The 19,947-nt window shown below is 42.8% G+C and overlaps 1 protein-coding gene across 1 annotated transcript in view; it reads left to right on the top strand.

Moving 5' to 3' along the window:
- The first annotated feature begins 17,919 nt into the window (after positions 1 to 17,919).
- The window catches only part of LOC106592643 (platelet-derived growth factor subunit B), a 15,422-nt gene continuing 13,394 nt past the window's right edge, over positions 17,920 to 19,947 (top strand). The window contains exon 1 of the mRNA XM_045713272.1: positions 17,920 to 18,913. Within this exon, the coding sequence (XP_045569228.1) occupies positions 18,848 to 18,913 (66 nt within the window). The 5' untranslated portion in view covers positions 17,920 to 18,847. The remainder of the gene's footprint in view (positions 18,914 to 19,947) is intronic.

The following is a 19,947-nucleotide window of genomic DNA, read 5'->3' as shown; positions in this document are numbered from 1 at the left end:
TCAGAAGTTTACATTACACGCCAGCCAATTACATTTTAAACTCAGTTTTCACAATTTCGGACATTTAATCCTAGTAACAATTCCTGCTGTAGGACAGTTAAGATCACCACTTCATTTTAAGAATGTAAAGTGTCAGAATAATAGTAGAGACAATCATTTATTTCAGCTTTTTTTTCTTTCATCACATTCCCAGTAGAAGTTTACATACACCAATTAGTATTTGGTAGCTTGTGCCTTTAAATTGTTTAACTTGGGTCAAACGTTGGGTAGCCTTCCCAAGCTTCCCACAATAAGTTGGGTGAACTGGCCCATTCCTCCTGACAGAGCTGGTGTAACGAGTCAGGTTTGTAGGGGTCTCCTTGTTCACATAAGCCTTTTCAGTTCTGCCCACAAATTTTCTATAGGATTTAGGTCAGGGCTTTGTAGGCCACTCCAATACCTTGACTTTGTTGTCCTTAAGCCATTTTGCCACAACTTGAAGTATATGCTTGGGGTCATTGTCCAGTTTTGGAAGACCCATTTGCCACCAAGCTTTTAACTTCCTGACTGATGTCTTGAGATGTTGCTTCAATATATCCACATAATTTTCCATCCTCATGATTCTTTTGATTTTCCCATGATGTCAAGCAAAGTTTGAAGATAGGCCTTGAAATACATCCACAGGTACACCTCCAATTTACTCAAATGATGTAAATTAGCCTATCAGAAGCTTCTAAAGCCATGACACAATTTTCTTGAATTTTCCAAGCTGTTTAAAGGCACAGTCAACTTAGTGTATGTAAACTTCTGACTCACTAGGAATTGTTATACAATGAATTATAAATTAAATAATCTGTCTGTAAACAATTGTTGGAAGAATTACTTCTGTCATGCACAAAGTAGTTGTCCTAACTGACTTGCCCAAACTTGTGGAGTGGTTGAAAAATGAGTTTTAATGAATCCAACCCTAAGTGTATGTAAACTTCCCTACTTCAACTGTATTTGGGCTTCAATTTCTAGAGGCTGGCAACTTTAATGAACTTATCCTCTGCCTTGGAGGTAACTTTGGGTCTCCCTTTTCCTGTGCCGGGTCCTCATGAGAGCCAAGACATCATAAGCTGCTTTGATGGTTTTTTGCAACTGCACTTGAAGGATTGACTGACCTTTCATGTCTTAAAATGATGATGGACTAGCCCGTTTTCTCTTTGCTTATTTGAGCTGTTCCTTCGATAATATGGACTTGGTCTGTTACCAAACAGGGCTATCTTCTGTATATCACCCTTACCTGGTCACCGAACACAACCATTGATTAGCTCAAAATGCATTACAGTTTTTTTCAATTGCTAACATCCATTGGTCAAAACTGAAGTCACATTGTCAAACTCTTCACACAGTCAGCAAAAGAGAAGTGTATGTGGACCAAACTGGGAATCATTTTTCATTGCTTTCACACAAAATGCATTCAATGACCACATTCTCTGAAATCCATGAACTCTTTTCTCATTCATACTCCACCACCTGCACAACAATATATTTCCAGCACGTTTTCAAATGCTAACACACTGTTTCCAAAACTGTTAAAACACATTCAAAACAGAATGAAGGCAAATGTCGTGCATTTCTGCAGTAACCAGATTGAAACATATAGAAAATCTCATCAGAATATTTAATAATTCCAAACACAGCTGATTGTAATTTCAGCTGAAAGCCGACCCAAGTGTCCTGTTTTTAGTCTCGTTACCAGACAAAAGAGGACGGCTTCGGAATGATTTAGCTTGGAAACATGGATCAAGGAAGACAGGTTGGTGAGGAAAGAAGAGTGGCAGGGAGAGGGAGAATGTGTGGAGGACAAAGGAGAGGAAGACCAAGAGCGGTGGTCCCTGATGAGATAAGGGCCACAATTATTGACCATGTTGATGGTTTGCTGTTACACAAACCACTCATTGGCCCCTACAATACAGAGAGGGGCATTTATTTTCTTTGTGACCTCCGCAATAATCAACTTGTGCCAGCGGAGGAGAGAGGGGCAAGGAACCCCACGCCGTTGTTGTGTGGGATAATGTGGCATTCCCAACCACTCTGCTGCAGTCACAGGTGGGTTTTGCTGCACATCCCAGGATGTCAGTACTAAAAAATCCTGCCTCCATACTCCCCCTTCCTAAACCCCATAGAGGAGTTTTTCTCTGCGTGGAGGTGGAAGGTTTATGACCACCATCCACATGACCAGATGTCCTTACTGGATACCATGAATGCGGGGTGTGGAGACACTTCTCCTGAAGACTGACAGGGTTGGATTAGACATTCCAGAAGATGTATCGCCAGAGAAGATATAAGATGTGATGTTGATGGGAACTTGTGGCCAAATGCAGGAGAGAGGGAGAACTAGAACCCTCTCAGTACTGTACAGTATGAATAATTATACTAGACATGTTGATGAGAACTAGAACCCTCACAGTACTGTACAGTATGAGTGATTATACTAGACATGTTGATGAGAACTAGAACCCTCACAGTACTGTACAGTATGAATGATTATACTATACATGTTGATGAGAACTAGAACCCTCACAGTACTGTACAGTATGAGTGATTATACTATATATGTTGATGAGAACTAGAACACTCACAGTACTTATTCTTATTCTATAATGAAATATTGATTTATGTGAAAAATCATTTAAACTTCAAAGAGAAGTTCATCATTTATGTAATGCTCCCTGTTGTTCGTGTTTTTTAGGTCAGTGTGTTACAGTGAGTGACTGCCCATGCTTTCTGAGTGAGATTTGTTTCTAGTGTTATGGTCGAACAAGCTCATTTTGAGACATGTATGAAGTGTTTTGGTGGTTTGAGTGAGTTTTGGAGGTGAGATTAACTGTTTGGCCAAGATGCATGTTGGTAATGCAGACTGTGAAGAGTTTTGAAAAAGTGGCTTCAGTACTGACTGATGCTTGTTAGCAATTGAAAAAAACTGTAAGAAGGAAATAAATTCAACAAATTAACTTTTAACAAGGCATTCACCTGTTAATTGAAATGCATTCTAGGTGACTACCTCATTAACTGGTTGAGAGAATACCAATAGTGTGCAGAAGCTGTCAACAAAGGCAAAGTTTGGCCTCTGAAGAATGTCGATATAAAAAAGGAGTTTTTTGTTTTGTTTAACACTTTTATGGTTAATACATGATTCCATATGTGTTCATTTCATAGTTTGAATGTACTTCACTATTATTCTACAATGTAGAAAACAAAAACTGAAGAAAAACCCTTGAATGAGAAAACTTTTGACTGGTACTCTACATACAGTACATGCATGCAGAGGAATTTCAGAAAGTTTTCAGACCCCTTCACTTTTTTTCCACCTTTTGTTATGTTGCAAGCCTTATTAAAATGGATGAGAATCATTTTTCCCCTCATCAATCTAAACAATACCCCATAATGACAAATCAAACACAGGTTTGTAGACATTTTTGCAAAAACAAATATCATATTCACATAAATATTCAGATATTTTACTCAGTACTTTGTTGAAGCACCTTTGGCAGTGATTACAGCCTCGAGTCTTTTTGGGTATGATGCTACACCTGTATTTGGGGAGTTTCTCCCATTCTTCTCTGCAGATCCTCTCAAGCCCTGTCAGGTGGACTCCAATCAGTTGAAGAAACATCTCAAGGATGATCAATGGAAACAGGATGTTGAGCGCAATTTCAAAGTCTCATATCAAAGGGGTCAATACTTTATGTAAATAAGATAATTGGAAAAAAACATGCTTATTTTTTATTCCCTCATAATATACATCATTTAAAACGTGCAAGATTCTATTCACAATGGTATGAGTTGGTAAGAGATTCCGTGAATACTAGAATAGATTGTCCACCATCTACGCGTTATCCAGACAGAAAAGAGAAATAGGCAAAAGAACATTTCAATTTAGGAGCAATAAAGAGAATGGAATAAATTAACTGAGCAAACCAGAAACCATTCAATATATACATTTAAACATTATTTTAAAATGATTAAAATATAATACACAGAAATGTTGTGGGATTACAGTAGATGAAGAATCAATATTTTTTTGATTGAGTATTTATTGGTTCATTATGTTAGTATATTATGTATGTTTGTGTATAATAGGTGTTATATGTGAAAATGTGTTTGTATATAAATTGTATTTTAATGTTTGAGGACTCTTGGAAGATTAGTCCAAATGGGGACTAAAAGAGATCCAAATCAAATAAAGTATTTCAGGGGTGTTTTTGCAAACATTTCTAAAAACCTGTTTTCGCTTTGTCCTTATGGGGTGTTGTGTGTAGTCTTATTTTTCTTATTATAATATTTTTTTAAATTATTATTAAATGTATGGACTGTAGATTCCATAATAAAACAGCAGTAGTGTTGTACCTGTATATATGATTATATGTAGTATTATTATTACTACTGAAATTAAATGGATTTCATTATCCTCATTGCATTGTACAACTATACTGCTTTGGCAATACCTACAAATTATATTTCATGCCAATAAAGAAATCTGAATTTGAATTTGAGAGAGAGAGATGGAGAGAGAGAGAGAAAGAAAGGGAGCTAGAGAGAGAAAGAAAGAGAGAGAAAGCAGAGTGTGTGTGTGTCTGTGTATGTGTCTGTGTCTGTGTGTGTTTGTGTGGGGGTATGTGTGTGTTTGCTCTCTCCTGGTCTGTATGTAAGTGAAGGTGCATTCCAGAAATACCTCTACCTCCCAGTCAATCTTTTGGTTTTTCTCTCTCTCTTTTTCCTCTCTATTTTAGCCACCAACCTGTTTCCCCCCTTTTCAATATTTCTCACAGCCTCTCTCTTTCAGGTATTCTGATCGCCCCCTTCTCCCCTCTCTTTCAGTCGTACCCGTCAGTCCACTCCTCCCCTCTCTTTCAGTTGTACCCTGTCGACCCCCCCTCCTCACCCCCTCTTTCAGTCATACCCCTGTCACCCCTCCTCCCGAGTCATACCTTGTTGCCCCCTCCTCCCCTCTCTTTCAGTCGATGCCCTGTCACCCCCTCCTCCCCTCTCTTTCAGTCGTGCCCTGTCACCCCCTCCTCCAGTCATACCTTGTTGCCCCCTCCTCCCCTCTCTTTCAGTCGCACCCTGCTCACCCCCCTCCTCCCCTCTCTTTCAGTCATACCCTGTTCATCCCCCTCCTCCCCTCTCTTTCAGTCATACCCTGTCATCCCCCTCCTCCCCTCTCTTTCAGCCGTACCCTGTCATCCCCCCTCCTCCCCTCTCTTTCAGTCGTACCCTGTCATCCCCCTCCTCCATTCATACTTTGTCGCCCCCTCTCTCTTTCAGTTTGTACCCTGATCATCCTTCCTCCCTCTTTGTCATACCCTGTCATCCCCCTCCTCCCCTCTCTTTGTCATACCCCCTGTCATCCCCCTTTGTCATACCCTTCATCCCCCCCTCCCCTCATTCAGTTATTCCCTGTCATCCCCCTCCTCCCCTCTCATTTAGTCATACCTTGTCACCCCCTCCTCCCCTCTCTTTCAGTCGTACCCTGTCCCTCTCCTCCCCTCATCCTCAGGTGTGTCCCCAGTAAAGGTAGCACATGCCCCCCTTCCTCCTCCTACACTCTGACACACATTCACAACACTGTCTTTGATCTAAAGGGTGGCTTGGTTCAGTGGGAATTTCTAATGAGGGTCCCTCTCCTCCCATCTCTCTCTAAGTGAATTTTTTTTCTTTATTTTTCTTTTCCATTTTCCTCCCCCAATTTTCTCTGAATGTTTGGAGAGGTCACCCTCAGGGGTTGGAATCCTATTCCACTCCTTCACTCCTCTTCTCCTCTTCTCCCCCTCTCTTCCTCTCTTCAATCCCTCTCGCTTCTCTCTCCCAAACATTAATCCATCCCTTGTTTCCTCCTCTGATCCGTTCCCAACATAAATACAACGTGTCCTATAGGTTCCTATAAGGTTTGTGTGTGTCTCTCTCAACCTTTCTGCCAGAATACATAGCCCAGGGTGCCAAAGAAATCCCCATATTCTTCTTCTCTCTTCTTTCCTCCATCTTTCACTACACCCTTTCATAAGTGAGAGAAAAAGAGAGAGAAAGAAAGAGGGTAAACTTGTTCATAAATTGGTGCGGTTACATTTCCACAGGTTTTCCGTTGTTAAAACAAATCACTGCCTTGTGAAGAGAAAACCACCTTCCTGCAGGACCCCCTTACATTCACACACACACACGCACACACACACATGCACACACACACACACACACACACACGCACACACGCACGCACGCACGCACAGACACACACACACACCTGCAATTGTAGCCCCCAGGGACTTGTCCATATGTTCTTCATACCTGCTGTGGCCCCAGACGCTCAACTGAGTTTTACTGGAAGTACCTTAGGATAGAGGAAAGAGATGCCTGTTATAGAAGTTCTGTTTCTTTGTCTTGTCTGCTGTACGGTTATTTGTTCCTAAACAGATGATCTTAGAAAGACAACTTTGACAGAAATAACTGAAAGTACTTTTCATGAATTGAGTAAAAGCATAAGGGAAAGTCTAATATTTCTGCAAGCAAATTTAGGAAAATATTCCTGCAACAGAGTAGAACAAATCTCCACAAACTTAGTTTTGAGTTGAGCCCACAACTCTTTCCTGCGAGAATATTTGCTCGACTCAGAGGTAAATAGAAATGTTTTGTTGGTTTTTCGGGGTAAAATTACAGAAATGTGGTTATTTGCAGAAATGTGACTATAATATTAAGAATATAGAGATGCACAGTACATGAAATGCGTCATGGGGAGAGAATACATACACACATTGATACACACCACATACTGTACAGACCGTAAAGGCTTGTGTCAGTGGATGTGTGTTGATAGTTCCATGTTAGAACAAGTGTGTTTAGAGCATGTAAAAAAAAGGACAGAAGAGGGGGGGTAACAGGGTACGACTGAAAGAGAGGGGAGAGGGTGACAGGGTACGACTGAAAGAGAGGGGAGGAGGGGGTAACAGGGTACACTGAAATGAGAGGAGGAGGGGGTGACAGGGTACGACTGAAAGAGAGGGGGAGGAGGGGGTGACAGGGTACGACTGAAAGAGGGGAGGAGGGGGTGAAGGGGTACCCACTGAAAGAGAGGGGAGGAGGGGGGGGTGACAGGCGACTGAAAGAGAGGGAGGAGGGGGTGACAGGGTACGACTGAAAGAGAGGGGAGGAGGGGGGTGACAGGGTACGACTGAAAGAGAGGGGAGGAGGGGGGGTGACAGGGTACCACTGAAAGAGAGGAGGAGGGGGTGACAGGGTAACGACTGAAAGAGAGGGGAGGGGGGGGTGGTGGAACGACTGAAAGAGAGGGGAGGAGAGGGAGGGAGTGTAGGAGGAGGAAGGGGGGCATGTGCTACCTTTACTGGGGACGACACACCTGAGGATGAGGGGAGGAGAGGGGAGGAGGAGGAGGAGGAGAGGAAGGAAGGAAGGAAGGAAGGAAGGAAGGAAGGAAGGAAGGAAGGAAGGAAGGAAGGAAGGAAGGAAGGAAGGAAGGAAGGAAGGAAGAAGGAAGGAAGGAAGGAAGGAAGGAAGGAAGGAAGGGGAGAAGAGGGTTAGAGGATGAGGGAGAAGGAGAAGGAGTATGTGAAGTGTGTGAAGGGAAGAGGGGGAAGAATAGGGTGAGGGGAGGAGGGGGAAGGAGAGTATGAGGGGAGGAAGGGGAAGGAATGGGGAGTGATGAGAAATTGTTTGGAAATCTGATGCATTAATGCTTTCCTCAAATATCCCCACATACTGTATAGCATGCATACTGTAAACACACATACACATACGTACACACAAGTATACACAAACACCGCAATACATGTGTTTTGAATGTAGCTTTAGGACAGGTAACCAAGTACCTGCCCTGGTCATTAACTAACAAGGTTCTGACCCTAAGGCTAAACCTGATTCTGGTCAGCCAAAATTAGACTGTTAGTCAGGTGGAGAGCAACATGGAAAGAAAAGCAGAATCTGTGATTCAAATTGACTACAGGAAGGCTGGTAGAGAGATCTACTGTATTTATAGATGAACAAGTCAATATTTGAGCATGGAAAGAGTGCTGTATCTAGGTTTGAATGGGAGGGAGGGAGGGAGGAAAGGAAGACAGCTACATTAAACACTGAGTTCATTTCAATGGAAACGTCAGCATTGAATAGACTGAATCACTATTAAAACACTCTTCATCCAACCAGAGGCGTCAGGCCCATAGGGGCCACCAAGGAAACGTGCCCACTCAGATTTTTCCTGTCAAAAATAAAGAACAAAGAAACATTTAATGAACCTTTTTGGTTTTTTTGTTGTTTCTCTGTAATACTACTAGCCACCTAGCAAATGTTAAGAAGTTAGCCTAGATAGGTTCCCAATCTCCCAACTTCATAACTAGCTGACAAGAACCTGTCGGTCATGTAAGAGTAGCTACACTCTTAGAAAATAATTTTCTATTTAGCCCCTAAAAGGGTTTTTTGGCCGTCCCCATAGAAGAACCCTTTGAATAACCCTTTTTGTTTCCAGGTAGAACCCTTTTGCCTTTTTCCACGGAGGGTTCATAATGGAACCCAAAAGGGTTCTCTTATGGGGGCAGCCAAAGAACCCTTTCGAACCCCATGTCTAAGAGTTGCTTGTTGAACTATCTTAGCTGGCATGCCTGCTGGCAAGGTTGGGAGACTGTCGAAAAACAAGCAATGACTAAATGTATTGAATAAGACACATTCTTTTCTAATTTTAGCAGAGCTGCAGAGAAGCATATTTAGTTCCTTTAAATAAGAACCACAAATCAGGAGAATACAGACAGCTATGCAGGTATGCTTAGATATGCAGAAAAGTAAACTTTTTTTTTTTACATAGAATTAAGAATAATTATTATGGATCTAGATTCCAGGAAAGATTCGAGGTGTTAGATTTTTTTTGAATCCAATTTTGCTTATGGTTTGTGGACATAGCCCGCCTCCAGCCCCCCGCCATCCTCACGTACTTTATGCCCCCTCTGATTATTTGGGTTTATGCCTGCATCTAATGGGTGGGGTGTGGTTTTGGAGGGTGTGGGACATTGTTTTACAGATAACTTTGTAGTTTTACGTTTAAGGACGGGATGGGAGATAAGTACTGGATGAGAGTCCAATCAAGTCCAATCGAGTCCAGATAACGAGGATGATGATGATGATGATGTGTTTTGGAAAGGCCATATAAAATCATGGCAACGGCATCCGCCTCCACGGTAACAAGGAAAAATGCTGCTGTTAAACTTCCTGTTTTCCCCTAGCTGAGAGGCTGGTGTCCCTCGTCACACACAAGCACGAAACACACACACACACACACACACACACACACACACACACACACACACACACACACACACACACACACACACACACACACACACACACACACACACTCTCTCTCTCTCTCACTGTAGGAATCAACATAGGGCACATACAGGTCACACACAGTAAAGTACACACAGAGTTGTTCAGTACACATAATGAATAGATGTTCAGTGACAACCTTCAATATAATGCTGCTCTGATCTGTCCATCATTTCTTCTTCTCTGTCACCATTCTCTCATAATTCTCTCATCCTCCTCTTATCCTTCTCTCATCCCTTTGTCCTCTCATCCTTCCCCTCCTCTCTGTCCTGTCCTTGTACTGTATGCTGTGGGTGTGGTACACATGCATAAACACACACACACACACACGTAACGCTATGGCTAGTGTCATTGTGTTGTTTGTATATTAAGCTGTTCACTTCCTGGAAAACACAAACAATACAGCCTCCCTCTCTCTCACCGTCTCTCACCCAATACAGCCTCCCCGTTTCCCCCCGCTCAACCTCCTCTCTCACGCTCCTCCACACCTATCCTCCCCGTTTCACCCCGCTCAACCTCCTCTCTCACCCTCCTCCTCACCTATCCTCCCCGTTTCACCCCGCTCAACCTCCTCTCTCACCCTCCTCCTCATATCCTCCCCGTTTCACCCCGCTCAATCTCCTCTCTCACCCTCCTCTCACTATCCTCCCCCTTTCACCCCGCTCAACCTCCTCTCTCACCCCTCCTCACCTATCCTCCCGTTTCACCCCGCTCAACCTCCTCTCTCAACCTCCTCCTCACCGTATCCTCCCCGTTTCACCCGCCTCAACCTCCTCTCTCTCACCCTCCTCCTCACCTATCCTCCCCGTTTCACCCCGCTCAACCTCCTCCTCACCTATCCTCCCCGTTTCACCCCGGTCAACCTCCTCTCTCACCCTCCTCCTCACCTATCCTCCCCATTTCACCCCGCTCAACCTCCCCTCTTTCACCCTCCTCCTCACCTATCCTCCCCGTTTCACCCCCGCTCAACCTCCTCTCTCACCCTCCTCCTCACCTATCCTCCCCGTTTCACCCCGCTCAACCTCCTCTCTCAACCTCCTCCCTCACCAATCCTCTCCCGTTTCACCCGCTCTAACCTCCTCTTTCACCCTCCTCCACACCTATCCTCCCCGTTTCACCCCGCTCAACCTCCTCTCTCACCCTCCTCCTCACCTATCCTCCCCCGTTTCACCCCGCTCAACCTCCTCTCTCACCCTCCTCCCTCACCTATCCTCCCCTTTTCACCCCCGCTCAACCTCCTCTCTCACTCCCCTCCTCCTCACCTATCCCGTTTCACCCCGCTCAACCACCTCTCTCACCCCTCCTCCTCACCCTATCCTCCCCGTTTCACCCCGCTCAACCTCTCTCAACCTCCTCCTCCACCATCCTCCCCGTTTCACCCCGCTCAACCTCCTCTCTCACCTCCTCCTCACCTATCCTCCCCGTTTCACCCCGCTCAACCTCCTCCTCACCTATCCTCCTCCCGTTTCACCCCGCTCAACCTCCTCTCTCACCCTCCTCCTCACCTATCCTCCCCATTTCACCCCGCTCAACCTCCCTCTTTCACCCTCCTCCTCCACCTATCCTCCCCGTTTCACCCCGCTCAACCTCCTCTCTCACCCTCCTCCTCACCTATCCTCCCCGTTTCACCCCGCTCAACCCTCCTCTCTCAACCTCCTCCTCACCTATCCTCCCCGTTTCACCCCGCTCAACCTCCTCTCTCACCTATCCTTCCCCTTTCTCCCCCCTCAGATTCCTCTCACCCATCTGTGACTATGAAACGCTCCTACTATGTTACCCTCCTCCTCCCTCCCTCTCCCCCTCCTATCCCTCTTCTCCTCTCTCCGTCCAAAGTGTTCCCTCATTCATTACTTTTCAAAAATAAAGAAAATCTTTGAGAAGGAAACAGATGAGTGATTCACAGAGGCAACAATGCCACATGTCAGCCATGTTTCCTCTTTTCCTCTGCAACCAAACTGAAACAATCAGAGACAGGTTTTCCCAATATGGAATATGATCCAATACATAATCCCCATTCCAAATGGGGAATGGGAAAGAAACAAATGGGGATTTTCCCTAGTCACTTACTTATGCCTGATTTAAAGTGGAAGTTAAAACATTTTTTGCTTCTTTGCAGATATGAAACAAACAGACAATCATAATATCAGTCAAATATGTAAAATGGCCAGTTTATGCTACTAAACCAACTTTATAAGAGATTGAAAAAAAATAGGTTCTATTTGACTCAACATTCCATGATGAACAGTGAAGCATTCAGTAACGTAGGCAAAAGAAGCCTAATAGTTAGTCACAAATGCTCTAGATAACATGTAAACAGCCTAACCAGCTCTGCTAGGGCGAGTAAAATGGTCAGAGTGAGGTGTTTTCTCATTTGTGTCTGGAAGTAGCTAGCTAGCAAGCTAGACAACTTTAGCCAGTTAGCTTGGGTACTTGGTTGGGACAAGCCTCAGAAGGACGAGCAGGCTATTTCCCATCTTATATCAGTGCAATTTTGACAGCCAACTAGTTGAAAACATTTGAAAGGGTTTAACTAAAGTTCCTTTGTTAGATTTTAACTCATCTTGCTCTGTCTAGCATTAGTTGCTGAACTTGTTGTTGTTGATGATGTGCATATAGGGAAAGATAGCCTACCTTTTTATGGTTGTTTGAGCAATAGGACTGTACTAGTGATTAGAGCGTTGGGCCAGTAACCAAAAGGTTGCTGGATCGAATTCCCGAGTTGACAAGGTAAAAATCTGTTGTTCTGCAAGGCAGTTAACCCACTGGGCGCCGAAGACGTGGATGTCGATTATGACAGCCCCCTGCACCTCTCTGATTCAGAGGGGTTGGGTTAAATGCGGAGACACATTTCAGTTGAAGGCATTTAGTTACACAACTGACTAGGTATCCCCCTTTCCCTAAAGTTCCCAAATGTAAGAAAGACTCCTGTGGTATTTCCATGTTTGCAGATATCCATCAGGTGTATTTAGTGGCTTTGCCGAATGCATTCTAATGATATAAAGTTGCGCTCTTGCAACTGCCTGTAAACACAGAGTCCAGTTCAAAGTGAATGATGGCAGGCCCTTGTGGCAAATGGCTTGTTTTCATAAAGGCCTACTGTAGCTCTGATTGGCTATGGCACAGAGGTCTGCGTAGACTCCGGTTCTGGGTGAGACAGATGTTTTTACTAGGTTTTATTTACAGTACTGCATGTCTATTAATTGTCCACCCATACGGCCACTTTACCACATATATTACTAGAACTTTCACAAATGCCTTACTACACATAATTCCCAAAACACTCTAACAGTGAATGAAAATGTGAAAATGACCATTCTAAGTGCGTCACTTGATAGAAGATGTAAAAAAAAAGTGTCATATTCTTCCTGTGTATATGAACAGATAAGATTTCTGTTGCTAAAATGCTGTCTGTTTCACTTTAATTCAACCCTTAGCTTCTACCTCCCTCTTTTAGAAGTGAATCCAATTTAAGGATGATTTTCCCTTATTCCAAGAGAAGTGATATAACTGCAGTCAAATCAGAAGAAGCCTTCACTGGTTCATTCCTCATACTAAATGTACACACAGTGTACATGTCCAACAAATACACTGAAACTGAATCAAATACAGGCTGGTCAAACTGAATCAAATACATGCTGGTCAAACTGAATCAAATACATGTTGGTCAAACTGAATCAAATACATGCTGGTCAAACTGAATCAAATACATGTTGGTCAAACTGAATCAGATACAGGCTGGTCAAACTGAATCAAATACATGTTGGTCAAACTGAATCAGATACAGGCTGGTCAAACTGAATCAAATACATGTTGATCAAACTGAGTCAAATACATGCTGGTCAAACTGAATCAAATACATGCTGGTAAAACTGAATCAAATACATGCTGGTCAAACTGAATCAAATACATGTTGGTCAAACTGAATCAGATACAGGCTGGTCAAACTGAATCAAATACATGTTGGTCAAACTGAATCAGATACAGGCTGGTCAAACTGAATCAAATACATGCTGGTCAAACTGAATCAAATACATGCTGGTAAAACTGAATCAAATACATGCTGGTCAAACCGAGTCAAATACATGCTGGTCAAACTGAATCAAATACATGCTGGTCAAACTGAATCAAATACATGCTGGTAAAACTGAATATACAGTGTATAGACACATCCTCTGAGGTAGCCAGCCCACTGTGATGGTGTAACAGCTGTTTGTTGCCCCCCATGTCTGGTGGGGACTCAGGATATGGGACTAGGAAGAAGCTGATTGAACTTAATTAATTAGATCAGGCAGTCAGACAGAACCTTGTTTATTCATTCATTAAAGAGAGAGAGAGAGTTCCTGTTGATAGATAGGAAGGAGGAGAGGAGAAATGAGGACAGGAAAAAGAGGACAGGAGACAACACAACACAACAGAGAGAGAAAATGAGAAGAGAAGGAGAAATCGTTAACCACCCCGTCTAACCAGGTCTAACCCAGACTTAAACCCATATTTTTCTCTCTCTCTGTTTAGAACGTTAAAGTGTAGTCACACGGACTGCCTGTATTGTGTGCGTCCCAAATGACACCCTATTCCCTATATAGTGCAATACTATTTAGGACCCTGTAGGCCCTGGTCAAAGTAGTGCACAGTTATAAAAACAGATGGTGAATTAGAGAGGCTAGGGAATAGATCAATACTTAGACAAAAGGGTTCCAAAAGGGTTCCAAAATGGTTCTTAGGCTTTCCCCATAGGATAACCCTTTTGATTAAGCAGGTAGAACCTTCTTTATTTCCAAAATGGTAGAACCATTTTGGGTTCCATGTAGAACCCTCTGTGGAAATGGTTCTCACATGGAATCCAAAAGAATTCTACTTGGAAGAGAAAGTATTCTACCTGGAACAAAAGGGTTCTCTCAAAGGGTTCTCCTATGGGGAAAGCCGAGGAATTATTTTTCTAAGAGTTTAGAAACACCAACCATACACAATAGAAATTACAATTAAAATTGTACTGCTTGTTGAACTTTCTCTGAACAATTGTCTTGGTGTGGAAGAGTTGTTTTTGTATTTCTTTTAGCATACAGTGTAGCTCGTATTTGAATTGTTCATTTAGAGTCTTTTTGCACATCTTTGTCAGGGGATCCAGTGACTCTGGACTTTACTGTGTATGCACACTAACATGTACAGTGATATGCACACTGATATTTACAGTGATATGCACACTGATATTTACAGTGATATGTACACTGATATTTACAGTGATATGCACACTGATATTTACAGTGATATGCACACTGATATTTACAGTGATATGCACACTAACATGTACAGTGATATGCACACTGATATTTACAGTGATATGCACACTGATATTTACAGTGATATGTACACTGATATTTACAGTGATATGCACACTGATATTTACAGTGATATGCACACTGATATTTACAGTGATATGCACACTGATATTTACAGTGATATGCACACTGATATTTACAGTGATATGCACACTGATATTTACAGTGATATGCACACTGATATTTACAGTGATATGCACACTGATATTTACAGGGATATGCACACTGATATTTACAGTGATATGCACACTGATATTTACAGTGATATGCACACTGATATTTACAGTGATATGCACACTGATATTTAGCAGTGATATGCACACTGATATTTACAGTGATATGCACACTGATATTTACAGTGATATGCACACTGATATTTACAGGATATGCACACTGATATTTACAGTGATATGCACACTGATATTTACAGTGATATGCACAGCGCCGTGAAAAAGTATTTGCCCTTTCTGTTTTTCTCTATTTGTGCATATTTTTGATACTGAATGTTATCAGATCTTCAACCAAAACCCAACATTAGACGAAGGGAACCTGAGTTTACAAATGACAAAAAAATGTATACATATTTTATTTATTTAATTAACAAAGTTACTCAACACCCAATTCCTTTGTGTGAAAAAGTAATTGCCCCCTTACACTCAATGTCTGGTTGTGCAATGACTGCAACCAAATGCTTCCACAGCAAATTCCTCAAATTCCTCCACACCGAAGTGAGAGACTGATCAACAACAATAGGAAGTGTTTGGTTGGAGCCATTGCAGCTAAAGGGGGCAATGACTTTTTCACACAGGGGTATTGGGTGTTGCATAATTTAGTTTATTAAATAAATGAAATAAGTACATTTACATTTACATTTCCGTCATTTAGCAGACGCTCTTATCCAGAGCAACTTACAAATTGGTGCATTCATCTTATGATATCCATTAAGTGTATGTGTTAACTCAGAGTTCCCTTTATCTAATGTTAGGTTTTGGTTGAAGATCTGATAACATTCAGTATCAAAAATATTAAAAGTAGAGACATTTAGAAAGTATGTATGTATGTATGTATGTATGTATGTATGTATGTATGTATGTATGTATGTATGTATGTATGTATGTATGTATGTATGTATGTATGTATGTATGTATGTATGTATGTATGTATGTATGTATGTATGTATGAATGAATGCAAACATCTCGCTAGATGTGACTGGATGTAAGCCCATAGTATGGGTCTCTCTGTCTTCTCAGTGTTTTGTCACTGCAGGACCTTTTGTATTTCTATATTCTTATTTTAAATGTATGTAGTTCTGTCCTTGAGCTGTTCTTGTCTATTAATGTTGTGTATTACGTCATGTTTTATGTTGTGTATTATGTCATGTTTTATGTTGTGTATTACGTTATGTTTTATGTTGGGTATTACGTTATGTTTTATGTTGTGTATTACGTCATGTTTTATGTTGTGTATTAATTCATGTTTTATGTTGGGTATTACGTCATGTTTTATGTTGGGTATTACGTCATGTTTTATGTTGTGTATTACGTCATGTTTTATGTTGTGTATTATGTCATGTTTTATGTTGGGTATTATGTCATGTTTTATGTTGGGTATTACGTCATGTTTTATGTTGTGTATTACGTCATGTTTTATGTTGTGTCTGGACACCAGGAAGAGTAGTTGTAGCTTTTGCCACAGCTAATGGGGATCCTAACAACATCAGAAATAACTAAATGACCTAACAATCCAGACAGACAGTGCCCCCCTCTGCCCCACAGAGGAGTGCATACACACACATAAATGCACATATGCACTCCAATAGGGCACACACAGGATAACACGGATCACACATGATCACACTACAGTACTGTACATATGCACTTTACAGGATCAATCATTCTCTTTCTCTCTCTCTCACACACGCATGCACACATTCACACACACACACACACACACACACACACACACACACACACACACACACACACACACACACACACACACACACACACACACACACACACACACACACACACACACACACACACACACACACACACACCATGAAGAGGACCTGCCACACACACCGTGCATTCCAACAGAGTAGATTGAGGTATGAGGGTAAACATGACAGTGAACTCAATCCCCCCTTTGAAGTTGCAATAAACACACACAAATAGACACACCACACACACACACACTCATAACCATTACATACCCAGCTCAGCATCATGTTTGGAGGTCATCCAGTTACAATGAGCTCAGGGAAGTCAAATCACTCAGTGTGTGTGTGTGTGTGTGTGTGTGTGTGTGTGTGTGTGTGTGTGTGTGTGTGTGTGTGTGTGTGTGTGTGTGTGTGTGTGTGTGTGTGTGTGTGTGTGTGTGTGTGTGTCATATTCAGTGCCTGTGTATGCATGTCAGGAGTGGGGGACAGAAATAGCCCCCAGGGATGTCACACCGCCCGTGTCACTTCCTGTAGCATCCGTGACCGAGGAGATAGAATCTACGGTGACCCCTGGCAACCTGTCAGGACACACATACACAAATGCATAAACACACATGCAGATGCACACACACAGGCACGCACAAACTAACACACACACACACAGGAATGCACGCACACACACACACACACATACAGAGACACCTATTCAGGAATGAGTGAGCTTCCTGTAAATGAGGTCAGAGTCGGACGTACACATAAGCTAAGATATAAATCTAACAGATAGTCTTACACTGTCTGCATACACTGTGGGACCACTGCAGGCTCTACAGGCTATAGTGTCTACTTCTGATCTATGCAATTGGGACTGGTGTTACTGACTGCATGCACTCAACTACAGCATAGGCCTACTGATCTCTAAAGCAAAGGAAAATAACGCAAGACACAGAGTAGACAAAGTTTACGTCAAAGGAACTGATCATTCATGATCACATGACGCTGTGGCTACAGGCCGAGGTACCGGCTAGCCTACTGCTGTGTGTCTGAAACGAGAAACAACATTCTAAATCTCAATGAACGAGAGGCCCTTCCATTGCACCAAGAATTCCGCAGACAAGTAGGCTAAATTATCGGCAGACAAGTGCAGTTACAGTTGACAGAGTAGAGATACACGTTCCCTTTAAGACCGCTGTACAGTGCTCTCTCCTCGCTCGACCAAGGAGAATCTCTCCTTGTTCCAAATAAGGATATGCTAGCCCAGCCTTAAAGGGGCGGGGGGCGCCAGCGATACAAACTTGAGGAGGCAGTTTTCTATTTGGAAGGCAGCGCACCGTCCCGAGGTAACCAGAATCCAACGGCACCGAGGCGCGATCAACCCGAGCTTGGATAAAACGTAAAGGGGAAGAACGCAAACCGGCAGTGGCAGCTAAAGAGAAGCACTGACACTATTTGAAATCGGGAGAGAGCGAGGTTGCGAGATTGCAGTCAACGGGGTCGCGTTGTATAAGCTTATTCTGTCAATTGAACAGATGTTGGGTTATTTGAATAGCACGCAGTCTGGCTATGTGAATAGTAGCCTATTGCTAAATTAACCTGGACGGACAACAGAAAGAAGGCGTTGCACCGGTGTTCGTGTGTTTATACACACCTATAATAGAGAAGTTCTCAACATCCGAACATCTGGATTTCTGAAGCGAATACACCTGTCCTGTATAGAAGCGTGAACGCCTTTAGATGAAAACCTTTCAGGTGAAATGTTGAAGGATCTCAGGATACATTTGGAATCATCTTTGGACCCTTGAAAAGGAAACCTTCGCTTTTACTCATTTATATATGCTATTGATTTATATCCAGAATTCTCATTCAATTGTCTAAAACAGGACTACATTTAACAAATAGAATAGGCTATAAATTGTATCATTATTATTATTAGGACTGGACTTTGCAAGACAAGGACTTTACTCAGTCGACTGTCTAGCTAGCTGACTCACTGTGAAAAATAGACTCGCCAGCTGGAACCAATAACCAACTGTACAAAGTGACACATTTGGATACTTGCCGGTGCTCTACACTAGCCTACGTGCCTGTGTGTGTCTTTACCGTGGGGGATACACCAACCGGACTACGGTAGCGCGAGCTGTCCACGAGCGGGCGGCCGTCCCCGCACGCCTGCATAATAAATGCCCATCAGCCGGTCGTGCGAGGCTCTCGAGGCTGGGCGGCAAGATGAACTCGTGGGTCCTGCTGCTGGCGTCGCTCGCCGCGGGGTGTCTGCGGTTTGGTAGCGCTGAGGTAAGAGACAGATGCGCGTCACTAATTTACCTAGTAGATTTCCACCCCAATAACCCCATCATCCATCCTTCCATCCATCCTACCGTCTAACGGCTTACCCAATGTTCTGTTGTAGCCTATAGGTCTAACGAAAGCTCTTCTCTGATCTTGCTTTGAAATAGAGCGTTTACATTCTCTGCTAAATTAAATGTGTATTGTGTGGTAACTATTTTCTATAGCTTAATATGACCTACTGGTATATCTCAGTGTTTGAATGAAGTCTCCAACAAATTGAATGAGAATGACAGAAACCGATATAAAACGAATTTTGTCCTGTCCTGCTGATCAAATAAAGTACATCGTTTTTCAATGTGCCTTTCTTGATATATGTGTCCTTACAGTATACCTGCCCAGCTATTAGAAACAATCATTAGGTGATTGTCTGTTTACATAAACACTGTAACACTTGACACTGTAATCAAAAGGAAATATAACTCTGTGAGAGAGAGGGGAGAGAGGGGGGAGAGGGGGGGGGAGAGAGAGAAAGATAGCGTGAGCATGAATGTACAGTAGTACAGTATGTGTGTGCATGTCTGTGTGTGTGTGTGTGTGTGTGTGTGTGTGTGTGTGTGTGTGTGTGTGTGTGTGTGTGTGTGCGCGTGTGCGTGTGCGCGTGCGCGTGTGTGTGTGATTCATGTCAGCAATTATTCCACTGTGGTGTAGAAAGACAGCCACCTCGTCTGAAATATGGCTTGGGCAGCTTCCCACACACAGGCCTGCGCCAAAACACATCACTCAAATCATCTACTAGCTGCAACACCATCACTGTCACGGGAACCACTGTGTACATACACCCCTAGACACTGATCTAAGGTCAGGTTTATGTTTCCCCTTTACTGGTTAAGGCTGTGATTGGGGATTGTTGATAGGTGCCTAATGGGAAATGTCTACACTGGATAGCCTAGATACAATCTTCCATTAGCTAACGGGTATGCCTATTTAAATGTGTCCTATTTGGCAGCTTTTGGACAACACACGGACACACACACACTAAA

This window comes from Salmo salar, chromosome ssa02, assembly GCF_905237065.1.
Source record: "Salmo salar chromosome ssa02, Ssal_v3.1, whole genome shotgun sequence".
Taxonomy (NCBI): Eukaryota; Metazoa; Chordata; class Actinopteri; order Salmoniformes; family Salmonidae; genus Salmo; species Salmo salar.
The sequence above is the reverse complement of the archived record's forward strand: the minus strand, read 5'-3'. Positions and strand labels throughout refer to the sequence as shown.